This window comes from Rhipicephalus microplus, chromosome 1 (assembly GCF_043290135.1).
Source record: "Rhipicephalus microplus isolate Deutch F79 chromosome 1, USDA_Rmic, whole genome shotgun sequence".
Lineage (NCBI taxonomy): Eukaryota > Metazoa > Arthropoda > Arachnida > Ixodida > Ixodidae > Rhipicephalus > Rhipicephalus microplus.
The window spans coordinates 257,318,234-257,331,292 of NC_134700.1; the positions used below are offsets into that span (position 1 = coordinate 257,318,234).

General features: G+C 43.2%; 1 protein-coding gene across 1 annotated transcript in view; it reads left to right on the forward strand.

Moving 5' to 3' along the window:
• Window positions 1-13,059, forward strand: part of LOC119164650 (zwei Ig domain protein zig-8) — a 256,416-nt gene that overhangs the window by 225,928 nt on the left and 17,429 nt on the right. The window contains exons 4-5 of the mRNA XM_075893729.1: window positions 8,215-8,520; window positions 9,421-9,633. Of these exons, the coding sequence (XP_075749844.1) occupies window positions 8,215-8,520; window positions 9,421-9,554 (440 nt within the window). The 3' untranslated portion in view covers window positions 9,555-9,633. The remainder of the gene's footprint in view (window positions 1-8,214; window positions 8,521-9,420; window positions 9,634-13,059) is intronic.

Genomic DNA, 13,059 nt, shown 5'->3' on the forward strand with positions numbered 1-13,059 from the left:
ATATTATTCTCTCTCTCTTTTTAGTCCCAAGCACTTGTCTAGTCCAGCATTGCAGACAGATTTTTAGGCAGATGTAGATAGCAAAGAGAGAAAGACATCACCTAACACATCAGACCCGCAGTCTTTTATAGTCCTCAGCTCTGGCGAGGTACTCGACATCACTGTCACATCTGCTTGTCTAATCTCTCCCATTATTTTCTCATGCGTAGGGTAGCAAACTGCTTGTCCAAAACTTGGTTACATCCCTGTCTTTCCTTCTCGGCTATTTCTTTTGAGCAAAATGTTTACTTTTGCTTAAGGTGCCTTAAAGGCCACAGTCCGGTAGTGAAGCGTTTGTGCAAACTTGCTTGTTTTTCCCAGATTTAGTTATGCTTTCTTTGCGTAATTTGTGCACTCTAAATTATATGCCCATCCTCTTTTTCATCACCACTGTATCATTTCGGAGAGTTGGATGTCAGCACCTTCTCTAAAAAAACTGTTTTTATACACTACTTACAATCAAAGTTTACTGTCATTACTAAAATGTCCTCAGTAATACCAATGTATTACTGGCAGCCAACATTTTTTGTCTGTTAATTTATTACGTGATTTATAATTCGGAAAATGCGCCACTACAGAAGCGGCTCTTCCAACCACAAAAAAGAAACACTCAAGACTTATTCACGACGGGTTGTTCACACCAAAGGCGAATCAGCCGTAGCTGGCTGCTGGGAGGCGTCGGAAACCTCCTCGCCAGACGGCTGCGGTGAAGCGGCTACTCCGATCGTTCGGGGAGCGACTTCTCTACGCCCACCGAAGCTGTCCGCTTTGCCGTAGTCAATCAAAACGCCATGCAGCGGTGTCGCTGCTGTATCTTTGGGAGAAGCAGTGACAAGTGGGCAAAAGCGCCATATACCGCACCTCCAAAAGAGCCGTACGGTCTAAATAGGTACGCTCTATTTCACCTTCACACACAGCCTTAAACTAGAATTTAGGAGCCTATGAATTAAGCACGAAATTTGAATTCTATGCCTACAATACGTTTTTCGCAATATGCACCACCCACAGTTCTTTATAGTTTTATTTTTGTTGCGTTTTATGTTTCGCTTACTTTCAGTGTTTTCAATTTTGTCCCGTAAAGAATAGCCTGCAGGAATGTTATTATAGTGCACCACAATGCCTCTTATCTTTATTTGCATTCCAGTCCAGCTTTATATCAACTGGCAGATTACCTTTAGGTGGAGTTATTGCATAATAGTTAATGACATTTGGCTGGGCTTACGTTGGAAAACATTCATCATCCTTAGCATCATCATCAGCCTTACTACGCTCATTGCAGGGCGAAGGCCTCTCCCATGATTCACCAATCAACCCTGGCTTGTGATTTCGGCTGCCACGTTATACCTGCGATATTTTTAATCTCATTGGACCACCTAACTTCTTGTCTTCTCTTCGTATGTTTGCCTGCTCTGGGAATCCAGTCAGTTACGCTTAATGACCAGCGGCTCTCCTGCCTACATGCTGCGTCCCCACCCCATGTCCATTTGTTGTCCTTGATTTCAACTATAATATTCTAAACACCAGTTTGTTTTCTGACCCACTCCGCTGTCTTCTTGTCTCTTGAGGTTACACCTATCATTTTTCTATCCATCGCTCGCTGCGTCGTCCTCAATTTAGGCTGAGCCATTTTTGTTAGCCTTCAAGTTTTTGCTGCGTAGGTGAGTACTGGCAGATGCAGCTGTAATGTACCTTCCTCTTGAGTGTTAGTAGCAGATTACCATTCATAATTTGAGAATGTTTGCCAAATGTGATCCACCCCACCTTATTTTTCTAGTTAGTTCACTTTCATGGTTTGGCTCCGCGGTTGCTACCTGTTTTAAGTAGACATATTTCTTTACTACTTCCAGGGTCTCACCACTTATCGCAAAGTGCAGTTTTCTGCCGATACTGTTGCACATCACTTTATTTCTGTGCATAGTAGTTTTCAGGTCTACTTTTCTGCTTTTCGTGTCCGGTTCAGCAATCATGAGCTCTAATTTGTCTTCTGAGTTACTCATCAAAGCAATGTCACAAGCGAATCACAAGATACTAAGGTACTCTCGATTAACTCTTATCCTCAACTCTTCCCAATCTAGGGCCCAGAAAGCCTGCTTCAAGCACGCGGTGAATACCACTGGAGAGATCGTGTCTCCGTGACTTACACCCTTCTTTATTAGAATTCTGTCGCTTTCTTTATGGAGAATAATGGTGGCTGTGGATCCACTGCAGATTTATTCCCGTTTGTTTATGTAGGGCTAGTCGATATCCTGATTCCGCATTGCCTGCATTACTTCTGATGCCTCGACTGAGTCAAAATCTTTATCGTAATCTATGAAAGCTATGTATAGGAGTTGGTTGTAATCAGCGCAGTTCTCTATTTCCTGATTGATAGTATGAATATGGTCTTTTGTGGATTAGGCTGTACAAAATTCTGCTTAGTCATTTTGGTTTATTGATCTCTATAAATCGACATGGTTTTGTTAGCTATTATTTTTGCCAATAGGTTGTATGGAACAGACAGTACCTTACTCAGCCTGTAATTTTCAAGTCCCTGACGTCTCGTTTCTTATGAATTAAAAGGATGTTGGCGTTATTCCAAGATTCTGGTATCCTTCCCGTCATGAAACTCTTCGAGTACAAAGTGGCCAGTTTTTCTAACGCGATTTCTCCACCATATTTAGGAGGTTTGTTGTCACCTTATCCTCGCCAACGGCTTTGCCTCTTCCCAGTCGTTACTGTCATTATTTTCCCTGTCATTACTGCTAAGATGTAGAATTTCTCTGTGGTAATATTGTTTCTTACAATATAATCCTGGTAGTTTCGGCTTCTGTATTTCTGTAGAGTTTTCCCGCTACCTCAGCTGTATCATCCATATTGATTATGACTTTGCCTTCCTTGTATCTTAGTGCATACATACGATTTTTGCCTATGCACAAGCTTGCCTTCGCTGGTTTTAGGCTTCTGACTAAAATAATTGATATAAAAGTTTTATAACACCATTCGCATGTTAAAAAGAACACATTAGCACTACCAACCACCAGCCATGCATAAATACATATGTATGCTGCACAACAGCTAAGAAAGCCTAATCGAAATGCTACCGCAAAAAGCACGCTTTGAAAGCAAATGCATTGATTTTATCCCAACTATAAATCCTGGCTAGGCTTCAGTTTGATGATTAAATAAACCATTGCCTCCAAATTGATAATGGGTAGATTTGTAAACTTTGGAACCTAATAGGTATTATTTGCATACGCTACAAGGGGATTCGAAGCAGTGCAAGATGAAAAAAATAAATGATAAAAAATAAAAAAACACAAAGTTTCAATAGAGCTGTTCTCGCTTACTACGCCTTGCTTATTTGCATTGCCGGAGACCGGCTTCAGTCGAAACTTCTACTGTTTGTAGGCCTGTACACTCTTTAGTGCGAGAATGCACAAAGTAGAGATATTGTACCACGATAAGAATGGGATCCATTAGAACACTCTCTCAAATGTTAAAAGTTCAGAAGATGTGCCACCCGCTTTGCTTCTCCACTAATGCTGGTGAAGAAAGCGATAAGTACTGCGTTTGTCCCATTTCAAGACTTCCGCGCTTTCCGTTTGAACTTCAGCTGTCCATTATTCGTTTGGAGCATGTGCTCGCGTCTGGATCTCGTTTACGTTTTGGAGTGCCTAATGACACCTTCAGAGCTCTACTTGATACTTTTCATGACCGAAGGCCTTTCTTTTGTGTTTTTTTTCAGGCTGTTTGTTTTACCAAGACGTGTACCAAGGCACCTAAAACCAAGCAGCACGCCTAAAGAAGGAAGTGTGCGACAGCGTAAAATTCGAGTCAGCTGCACAATCACTCACCCCGCATTCTCCTTTGTAAAGAAACGCCCTGGCCCAGTTTCAAAAAGACGTCGTCCTGTCCGCACGCAAACTTCGCTCTCATCCCATTTGGAGCATATAGCATCTCCGCAGGATCAAACAAAGCCTCCTCCTGCCGCGCCGCGAAAGTGTTTTTTTCTCTCTCTCTGTACTCCGCCCCCCTAGGATCTAACCCCTCATTCTCTTTTCAACAAAACGACGAGAGTCCGGAGAGGAAGCAGTTCTCGACATGATAAACAACTTCTCACGGTCGAGACAGCGAACATGAACCGGCGTCTTGTATACCGCCTTCCGGCATCTCGCTGGCGAATACGACGCAAACATGCCTTCTCGCCCCTCCTCGCGCCATGTTTTACACGTTATATATGATTACGTCTGTTCCGTGCTTCATTGCGATGCAACCTTGGATATGGTAAGCATATTTCCTTGCCCTACCTTTGGCTCTGTCCTTCACTTTTCCGTTATTTATTTCATGCCGTCGAGGCTAGTTCCACTTGCATCACTACATCGGCCAGAAAGGTAATTCCGGCTCCTAAGAACACGTAGTCCACTTCGAATGATTGCCTCGATAGATGAATACAAGCTGCTTTGCGGAGCACACACCGTCGCTGGCGCAATGTACGGCAATGCAATATTAAAATATTTACCTGCTTCACGAGATACAAGAAGGGGGCCTGCTGCGATGAAAGTGACAAACTGAAGTTACGTCTATTGATCATGTTTCATTCGGAAAGCGGAGGAAAGCTGTGCCTCGTTTCCGCCTTTGGTCGATTCGACCACACGAATATCTTTTAAGCGCTTGGCCGCTTGCGCAGCTCACTGACAGCCCGTTCGTGCACTGACCGCGCAGCGAAGGAGCGTGGTATTCGACCATTTTCGAGAGTTAACTGGGTGCTCACTCGACTGGTAGCTTCTGATTCAAGGCGTTGAATTAAGTATTCAGGATTTGAAAGCTGAGTCCAAGCAGTGGTCTTCCAGATCGCTGAGCGTTAATGAGACTTCTCCGAAATGGCGATAGTTGCTCGACTGTACATCGCCGCAGTCCAACGTACGAAGGACTGGAAGCACTTCGAGAACTCACCGCTCGAAACGGGGGTGGATTAGCGAATTTGGCACACTCGGCTTGTCATAGCACCGGCCATCCGCTCAAATCGTGATGCCGAATGAAGAAAAACAATATGGGGGTGGGAAGGTAGAAGTGAGCTAGATCTCGAGTGAACCAATATTAGCATTCGGAGGAGGTGTTTAATTAGTTCTCATTGTATAATGAACGCTTTTGACACATTCTCAATCATACTATATAAGATCTTAGCAAGCTTAATTACTCCTCACGTGCCTGGGTGCCTTGTTTTGCATACCATGGTGAAATTAAAGTTGTTTAAACGGCTGAAAATATAAGACCTGGAAAAAAGAGAGGAACAGAAAAATGAAACTTTCATTTGTAGTCTGAAATAACTATGCAGTGATGAAGTCGAACAAGACGACGTTTCATAAACCATTTTAAATATTTTACCTTTCTGATGATATGGCTTCTTTCTTGATGAAAATCTGCATTAGTGAACTTGAATTCAACGTTCATATAATAGCCGACTTCCAATATGTGATTCCACATTTTCATAATAAAGCTTGCTAGCAACAGCTAGACTTTTCCTGCATTCCTAAACCACATGTTGTTTTTAATTATTCGGGAAATACTTGTGAAGAAATTCGTACTCAAAATCCCGTTATTGAATGCGATGGCGCTGAATGGAAGACATCGACAGTCCTCCCAGTTGTTTATGTTGCATCCTATTTATACGCAAAATGTTTTCAACTCGAATCGAAGCCTCGGCCGTTTTCAGTGTACCCAACAAACGAAGTGGATTGTGTGGTGAAAGACATGTGCAAGAATTTGCTGCGCAATCTTGCTCCAAAAACACACACGATAATTCGTTGCGTGCCGATCGAACATAATGTATAAAATTCCGCTGTCTGGAAATGTCCTACAACGGGCAAACAGGCCATTGCCTACATGATCGACTGCGAGAGTATGCATGCACCTTGAAGCATGAAAAGAGCAGTATGCTGATCTGCTTCCTTAAAGGTGTGGTTGCGTGCCACATTTTGACTAAACAAGTGTTTTGAAAACACGCAGGAATCGTTGCAGTCGAATGTTCACGTGATTCATGCACACAATGACTGATATGTAAGAATGCATTCCGTAGACTTGCTGAGAAAAAAAAAAGGTTGTCAATTAGCTTTACACTGACAATAATCTTAACTCATGTGCCGTTAAGGAACACCTGTCTTCATATAATTTATTTGTTCTTGTTTTTTGTGTGGTTGCAGATTTCGCTACGGCGAAATAAACTTGTTCTTGTGAGTCAGCGCTTGCATAGTTTCATCACTTTTTTTTATGTTTCGACCCAGCACTGTCTTTAGAATTTGAGATGTTTCTGACATTACGGAATGCTTCAAAGGATGAAGTACCTTAGGTGAAGGCTGCATCGTCGTCTGCTGCTGCTACTGTCGTGATGGTCGATGCGCTTAAGCGCAAGAGAGACTCTGCGTTTTGTCACCAAGAGACAAATCGCTCTCTTTCGCAACCACCTCATCGCTCGCCGCGTGGCGAGGGAGCGCGAACGGCGCGCGTTGACTTTTAAAACTCTCCCAGCACAATCATTCACCAATCACCCCGTATACATAGGCACTTGTTCTTGACCTGCAAGGTTTTACAGGTTTCACAACCTTGTGTGCAGTGTGTGCGTTATGTGCAATGTGTATTTGCTCCTCTCTCTCTTTTGTTTCTCCCTACTTCCCCTCTCCCCGTGCAGGGTAGCAAACTGAACTTTGTCTAGTTAACCTCCCCAACTTTGTGACATCTTTTTTTCTCTCTTGAACTGCAGCGTAGTATCGGTGGAATATTTCTCTACGGTGGATATTTCTTGTGGTAGACCCCGGCATGATACACTTACACGTTAAATAACAAAACACCCTTCAGCATCTACTATGAGCCACATTTAGCCAATCGTGTGATTGCGTTAGTAGCCATGGCAAGCTTCTCAACAAGAGAGGAGAACACGAATAGAGAAGGCATTTATCTTAGTTTGTGCATCCTTGGTTCTAAATCAGAAAATTGGTTTTTCGAAGCTAACCCATTCACTGCTTTTGCAACTCTGATTCATTTCATATGGAATTGCTGACTCTGAAAAAATTGAGAAGTGACTCACGATGTCTTCTGTGTATTTGAGATACCATGTAATTGACATATGAGAGCACTTGGAGATGAAGTTTATTTGTGCACATTATTATTATTTGATATGCGTATCCAAAACATAGGTACACCTAAGAAATATGAACAGACAAGGCTCTCGGCTGATACTCAGAGGAGCACAGCCCAATTTAACTATTTCGGGAGTACAGAAATGTAGAGGAAAAGAATATAAGGGGAGAAAAAAAAAGACGAGAAAAATTGTGAACACTTGGATAACATTATGTAGAAAGACAATATTACTACTAAAGCAAACACCCCTCCTTTAGATATACCTGTGTAGATCTTTAAACAATTATGGCAACTTGGTAAAAGCATGAACAATTAAATGGCTTCATAAGGCTTGTTGGTAAAACATTGCTTCTGGAAGGAAAAACCTATTCCCTTCCGCAAATAGATTAAGAAAGCGTAAGTACAGGGTGAATACAATGTACAACCTTTTAGATAATAAAATGGCTGTTATAAGCATAAATGAACAAAAATAAAGAGGAAGTGGACAAGCTTAAGTGTCGTGGGTATTTGAACAGCCAAGTGAAGACGAAGGAAAGGTCAGTTAGTAGGGCAAAGTGTAGACGAAGTATCATGAAAACTTGCTGCGTAGCCTATTCTTTAAAAAATAATCAGCAACATTATCCAAACCAAAAGCACGCAATTGAAGTCCGACTACCATGACAGTTCAACTAACTTTTGCGAGGAAAATGTTGTTTTGCTTCGACTATAGTCCCAACAATGGTTTTGAAGGACAAGCTATCTCGACTTTATGCGAAGAAATGCTTTTGCTGCACGCATGATCCCATCAGTGTCTCTGACATAAATGGCAAAACTGCTGCACCTGACAAAAAGCCTCGCTCTGTCTTTTACATATCGCTACATTCACATTGAGGCCCTTTGCAACAACTTCCTGAGTAACGGTATAGACTGCTCAGAGATGGAGAACCTCCTAGATTAGTCTGGCTGTCTCGACTGTAAGGAAACACGCTAACATATATACCAACCGATCAAGAGATACTGCTGTGAAAGGTTGCAGCATGAACTACATGGTTGCCACAAGCGCTGTTTATCTTCTTCCACCAGTTCCACGTGCACGGATCCTGGAGGCACCGGAGCTGTTCATCAACAGTGGCTCGTCGATCAACGTGAGCTGCGCGATCGAGCACAGTCCCGAGCCGCCAGTGTTTGTGTTCTGGTACCACAACGACCGCGTTATCAACTACGACGAGACGAAGGGCGGCCCGGGCCACATCTCGGGTGCCAAGCGCCCTCCTGGCGCGTACGTCAGCAGCCTCTTCATACGAAACGCCCGGCCGCAAGACTCCGGCAACTACACCTGCGGCCCGTCCAACGCCGATTCCACAAGCGTCGTGGTGCACGTGCTCAACGGTAGGTGTGTTTTCGCGAGCACAGCGTGTTTCTTCATTGCGATCTCGTGGTTGCTGTCTCTGTGAGCATAGCTTTGCTTCCTTCTTGCAGAATTCGAGCACTGGTACTTAAGTGTTGGTTGCCGAGCGTGTCAGTTGTTGCCCAGCTTACGCGAGATGTAGCCTGGTCAGCCATGTAATACTGCTTGCGATTTAACTATTCCAATTACGGGTTGACACTTGACGGCTCTTTTCGATTATTCCTCGTACCCCGTTAAATACATTAGGTGTCACGCATTGAAACACATAGAGTAAGTTCGGTCAGCGAATGTTCAAGTCCACGTATCTCGCCCTCGCATTTCGTCATTATAAGCGTGGTTGCTGCGATTGGCTTACACTGTGCGCAAACGGAACTAATCGTAAATGAACTGATAAACGAAAACAAAGAGACACTAAGTGATCCGCAACAATCATTTACAACCGTGTGAATAACGGTGTTCATTGCGAAAACATGTTTATTTGTTACTGAGTTTGGAAACGCCAAAAAAAAGGCCATCGTTGTGAAACGAATGCTAATACCATTGAACTATCTTTTGGCGTGAATGCATCTCCCGCAACAACTCCACCTGGCGTTGCAACTGATGTGTGAAACGCAAATTAGGAAGAGATCTTCTCAGGACGAACTCGGTAAATTGCACTTTGACGTAACGGAATAAATAATGCAGTCTCCACGAAAATCATCTATAAGCAAGACAAGTTCGTTCATAATAGTCGCTGTCAGTTAAGATGAGCGAAGGACACCATCGGCCAGAACCTAAGTGACTTTGCATAACATCCCCTTTTTCTTCTTCTTTCACATCAAAGTCTTCTCTCCTCTTGCTTTCTTCTTCTTCTTTTCTTTTACTGCCACGTGATCCCGCAGGCGAGAAAAGAGCCGCCATGCAGCACGACTTCTCGCCATCGCGGGCCCTGCTTCCAGTCTCGGTGGAGTTGAGGCTGGTGCTCTGTTCCCTGTTGACGACGCTAGGCGTCGCCTTCAGGCTCACCTCTTCTTGACCGTCCTGCGTGACCAAACTCGCCATGTGTCTACAAAGCTTCGTCACTGTCCGTCCAAGCTCACAGACCCCCAAGAGAGGTGAGCCATCGACGGCCTCTTATCGTTAGACTCCCTGCAGTTCATTACTTCTTTTCCCTGAGGAAAGCGAAGAAGGCTTTCCTTCGACGCTAAAAAAACGGCTGCATACGGGTAATGAGGTAGCCACAGTGATCTCATTTTCTCCTAGGCCTGTCATCTCGTAGAAGAGACGACATGCTGTGCGCCGCGTCATCACTATTTGACTTCGAATTTGCTGCTACCGAGCTAAAACTTCCAAAAATAAAAAAAAATACCTATGCAAGTAAGTTAAGAAAAAACGGCATCTTTTTGGGGCCCTAATTTACAGAAGTAAGTCGGGCTCAGCAGAAAATATCTAAAGGCACTTTAGTTCAATACATACTGCGATATACAAAGGTGTACGTAGCACATATTGTAGGCAAACCAACGTTTTTTTAATAATCGTAATAATAGTAGCATTACTTTACTCACGAACGTCTTGCTAGAAGACACTTCCCAGCGGCATTCCCGAAATCGAGTATTTTTTTTTTCGACATATCTACGGAGGTGAAGTTTTTTTTTTCTTTTTCCTGAGCATTTCGTTGCTTATACTACTCGCACAGTATTGCATTTAATATGAACGAATACTTGGAAGTTATATTACGTGAAATGTTGAGACCGAAAAAAATATAACTAGTAGAGTGTAGGCTCAAGATGACAACGTGAGAATGTACTTATAAGTGCGCCGAACCTCGTTAAGAAAGGCAGGTTGCTGGGTGTTCTACTTGCCCGGCGGGAATATTTGCGCAATTACTTCTCTCCCACCATACTTATCAAACTAAGAAAAAAGAAAATGATATTCAATTACCATTGCGAAGAATGCCTACTACGTAGATTTTTTACCTAGTTTTATTTTTCTTCATGTCGAGAAACTACAACAAGGTAACGTTAAGTCACACAGACTTCCCGTTGCCTTATTGTTTCTCGGTGATTTTCATCATTGTGTTTTCTCGTAACGTGCATTAACTAGCCCAACAACAAGTTTTCACTAAATTATATTACTTCATATATAGCGAGCCTTAAGTTATCCTCATCTCTTCCTTATTCTGATGAAGCTTTGTCCTTTCGCCAATTTCTCGCCGAGGGTTTGCGTCGTATAAGCTTCTTGTAACATGCACTAACTAGCTCAACAGCAAGTGTTACTAAATGATATATCCTCAATATATAGGGGGCCCTAACCTATGCTTATCTCTTACCAACTCTGATGGCGCTCTTTCACCTCTTCATTGCTGGTGGTTTGCGTCGTCTAATTTTCCTTTGACTGGCAACATCTGGCCCAAAAACAAGTTTTAATAATGCAATAAAACGTTCAAAAAGGTTGCGCTTTCACCGAAATTCACTACTGGTATTTGCACCGAAATTCACTACTGGTATTCTAATTTGTGTGGACGGAAGCGTTGGGTAGCCACTGTAAAACGAAAATAACGCTTTTAGTTTTTGTCCAGAAGCATAAAAGAAAAGCTTGCCGAACTGACTTTACTTCGGATCTCAGACGTCAAGCAATGCCACACTATGAACTTAGAACTGTTGTCGCTACGTATTTCTGTCTCCTTTGATCAGTTTTCTTTTATGGATTGTGCTAATGCACACTGGTGATGGAAACCTTTGTGCGAGCTCACTTCGTTCCCTCGCGAAATTCTGGTTTTGTATTTTGAGTGCCACCACATTTCCTTTCAGTAGATGGCAGCGCCATTTTCAATGCCACCTTCTTATATTCCGAGATACTTTAAATTTGTTCCTACACGTCTCCTGAAGACCCACTTCAAAGCTCCGACGTTTTTTTTTAATCGTCATTTCGTTTTCACTCACTTGTAGCCTTATTTGTATCATGATGAGTGGCGCTGTCCTACTAGTGTCGCCGGCAGAAAGCAGCGTGGCAGAAGTGAGCGCCGCTGATTCTTTTTATGCTTAAAATGATTCCTGGCTAAGTTCACCACTGGATTCAGTCTGGAACGCTCTATTTTACACGTTTGAGAACCGTGTATTTCTCTTCACTCTACCGCGACAAAAGCAATCCCGGAAATTTAGGGGCGAAGCTCCTTATAGCGGCACCCGTTCGTCCCTAGTAGTCGTAGTCGTAGTCGTAGAATGTAACCAGTTTTACGTTTTGACCTGCAAGGTGGTGCCGGTGGGAGATTTCTCCTGTGCGTTTTTGAACAATAAAAATTTCGTAGCGTGCGAGTTAACTAAAAGCCGAATTCTCCTGTCTCTCATTCTCCATTAGCAGCCATTGGCATGTACATTAAGAAACATCTGACAAAAAAGGGTTGCTACGTTATACTCGCCGGGTGTAACCTCCTTTGTTTTAGAAAGGTTTAGCGAGCGTTAGGCCGCAGTGCGATGAATACAGTGAACTAGTATATACCATGAAGTAGAGGTGGTTAAAGGTGGAAAGTAGACACGAAGCGCAAACGGTAAGAAAGTGTGTGTGTGCTACCTCTCGTTCAGTCCTTGAAATGTCCGCTGGATGGCGGTGCTTCTATATCAGGAATATATGATGAAAAGATGCGAGATGGTGGTACTTGGTTTGTTAAATAGATGGACGAACAGACACACAGACAGATGCATGGACGGACTCACGGATAGCTGCACCGACGGATGGACGCATGGACGGACGCAGGGGCAGATGCATGGACGAACTCAGGGACGGACGCACAGATGGACGTGCGGACGCACGAAAAGACGCACGCACGGACGGGCGAATGAACGCACGGACGGTCACACAGACGGACGCATGGACGGACGGAAGCAAGAACGAATGGACTGACGGATGCTTCGCGCCACTCTCCATCATTCACTCCGTGGATATGCTGCCATTTTTTTTTCTATCAAAAGGCGGTTTCCTTAGCTGTGCCGTAAAGACGCTCTTCTATTCACTCTGCAAACGCTTATTTTAGTTGATTAAGTTCGGTCACTGCAGAATACAAACGGACGAACAACCTATACGCAACCTCTTGCGAGGAATAAGGATGGGCCTATCGTTCTAAAGGAGCACGACCTGGGATGCCATTAGGCATTCTTCTTGAAAATGGGCAGCACCTTCTGAATGGTACCTCATCTCAACATGAACAGGAAGTAACTATTATCAAATGAGGTAGAAAATTTATGCTGAAGTTTTAAACTAATAACTTACAAAGGTAATATTTTCTCCCTAATCAGCACGCAGATAAAGCTGCACTTGATTATATTTCACAAATTTATCCCAAAGCCACACGCAATGTTATTTTATTATTATTGATTTCTTTTATTCCATCTTTCGCTTACAGTGTACATACACCACTCGGAATCCCAGAAAGAAAAAAAAACACAGGAGAATAGCGAAATGCAGCGCAATGAGTTGGCCGATGAAAGATTCATAGCGAGTAAAGGGTTTTGGTTTACAGCTTCCGAAGGCTCCAGGCTGGCGTA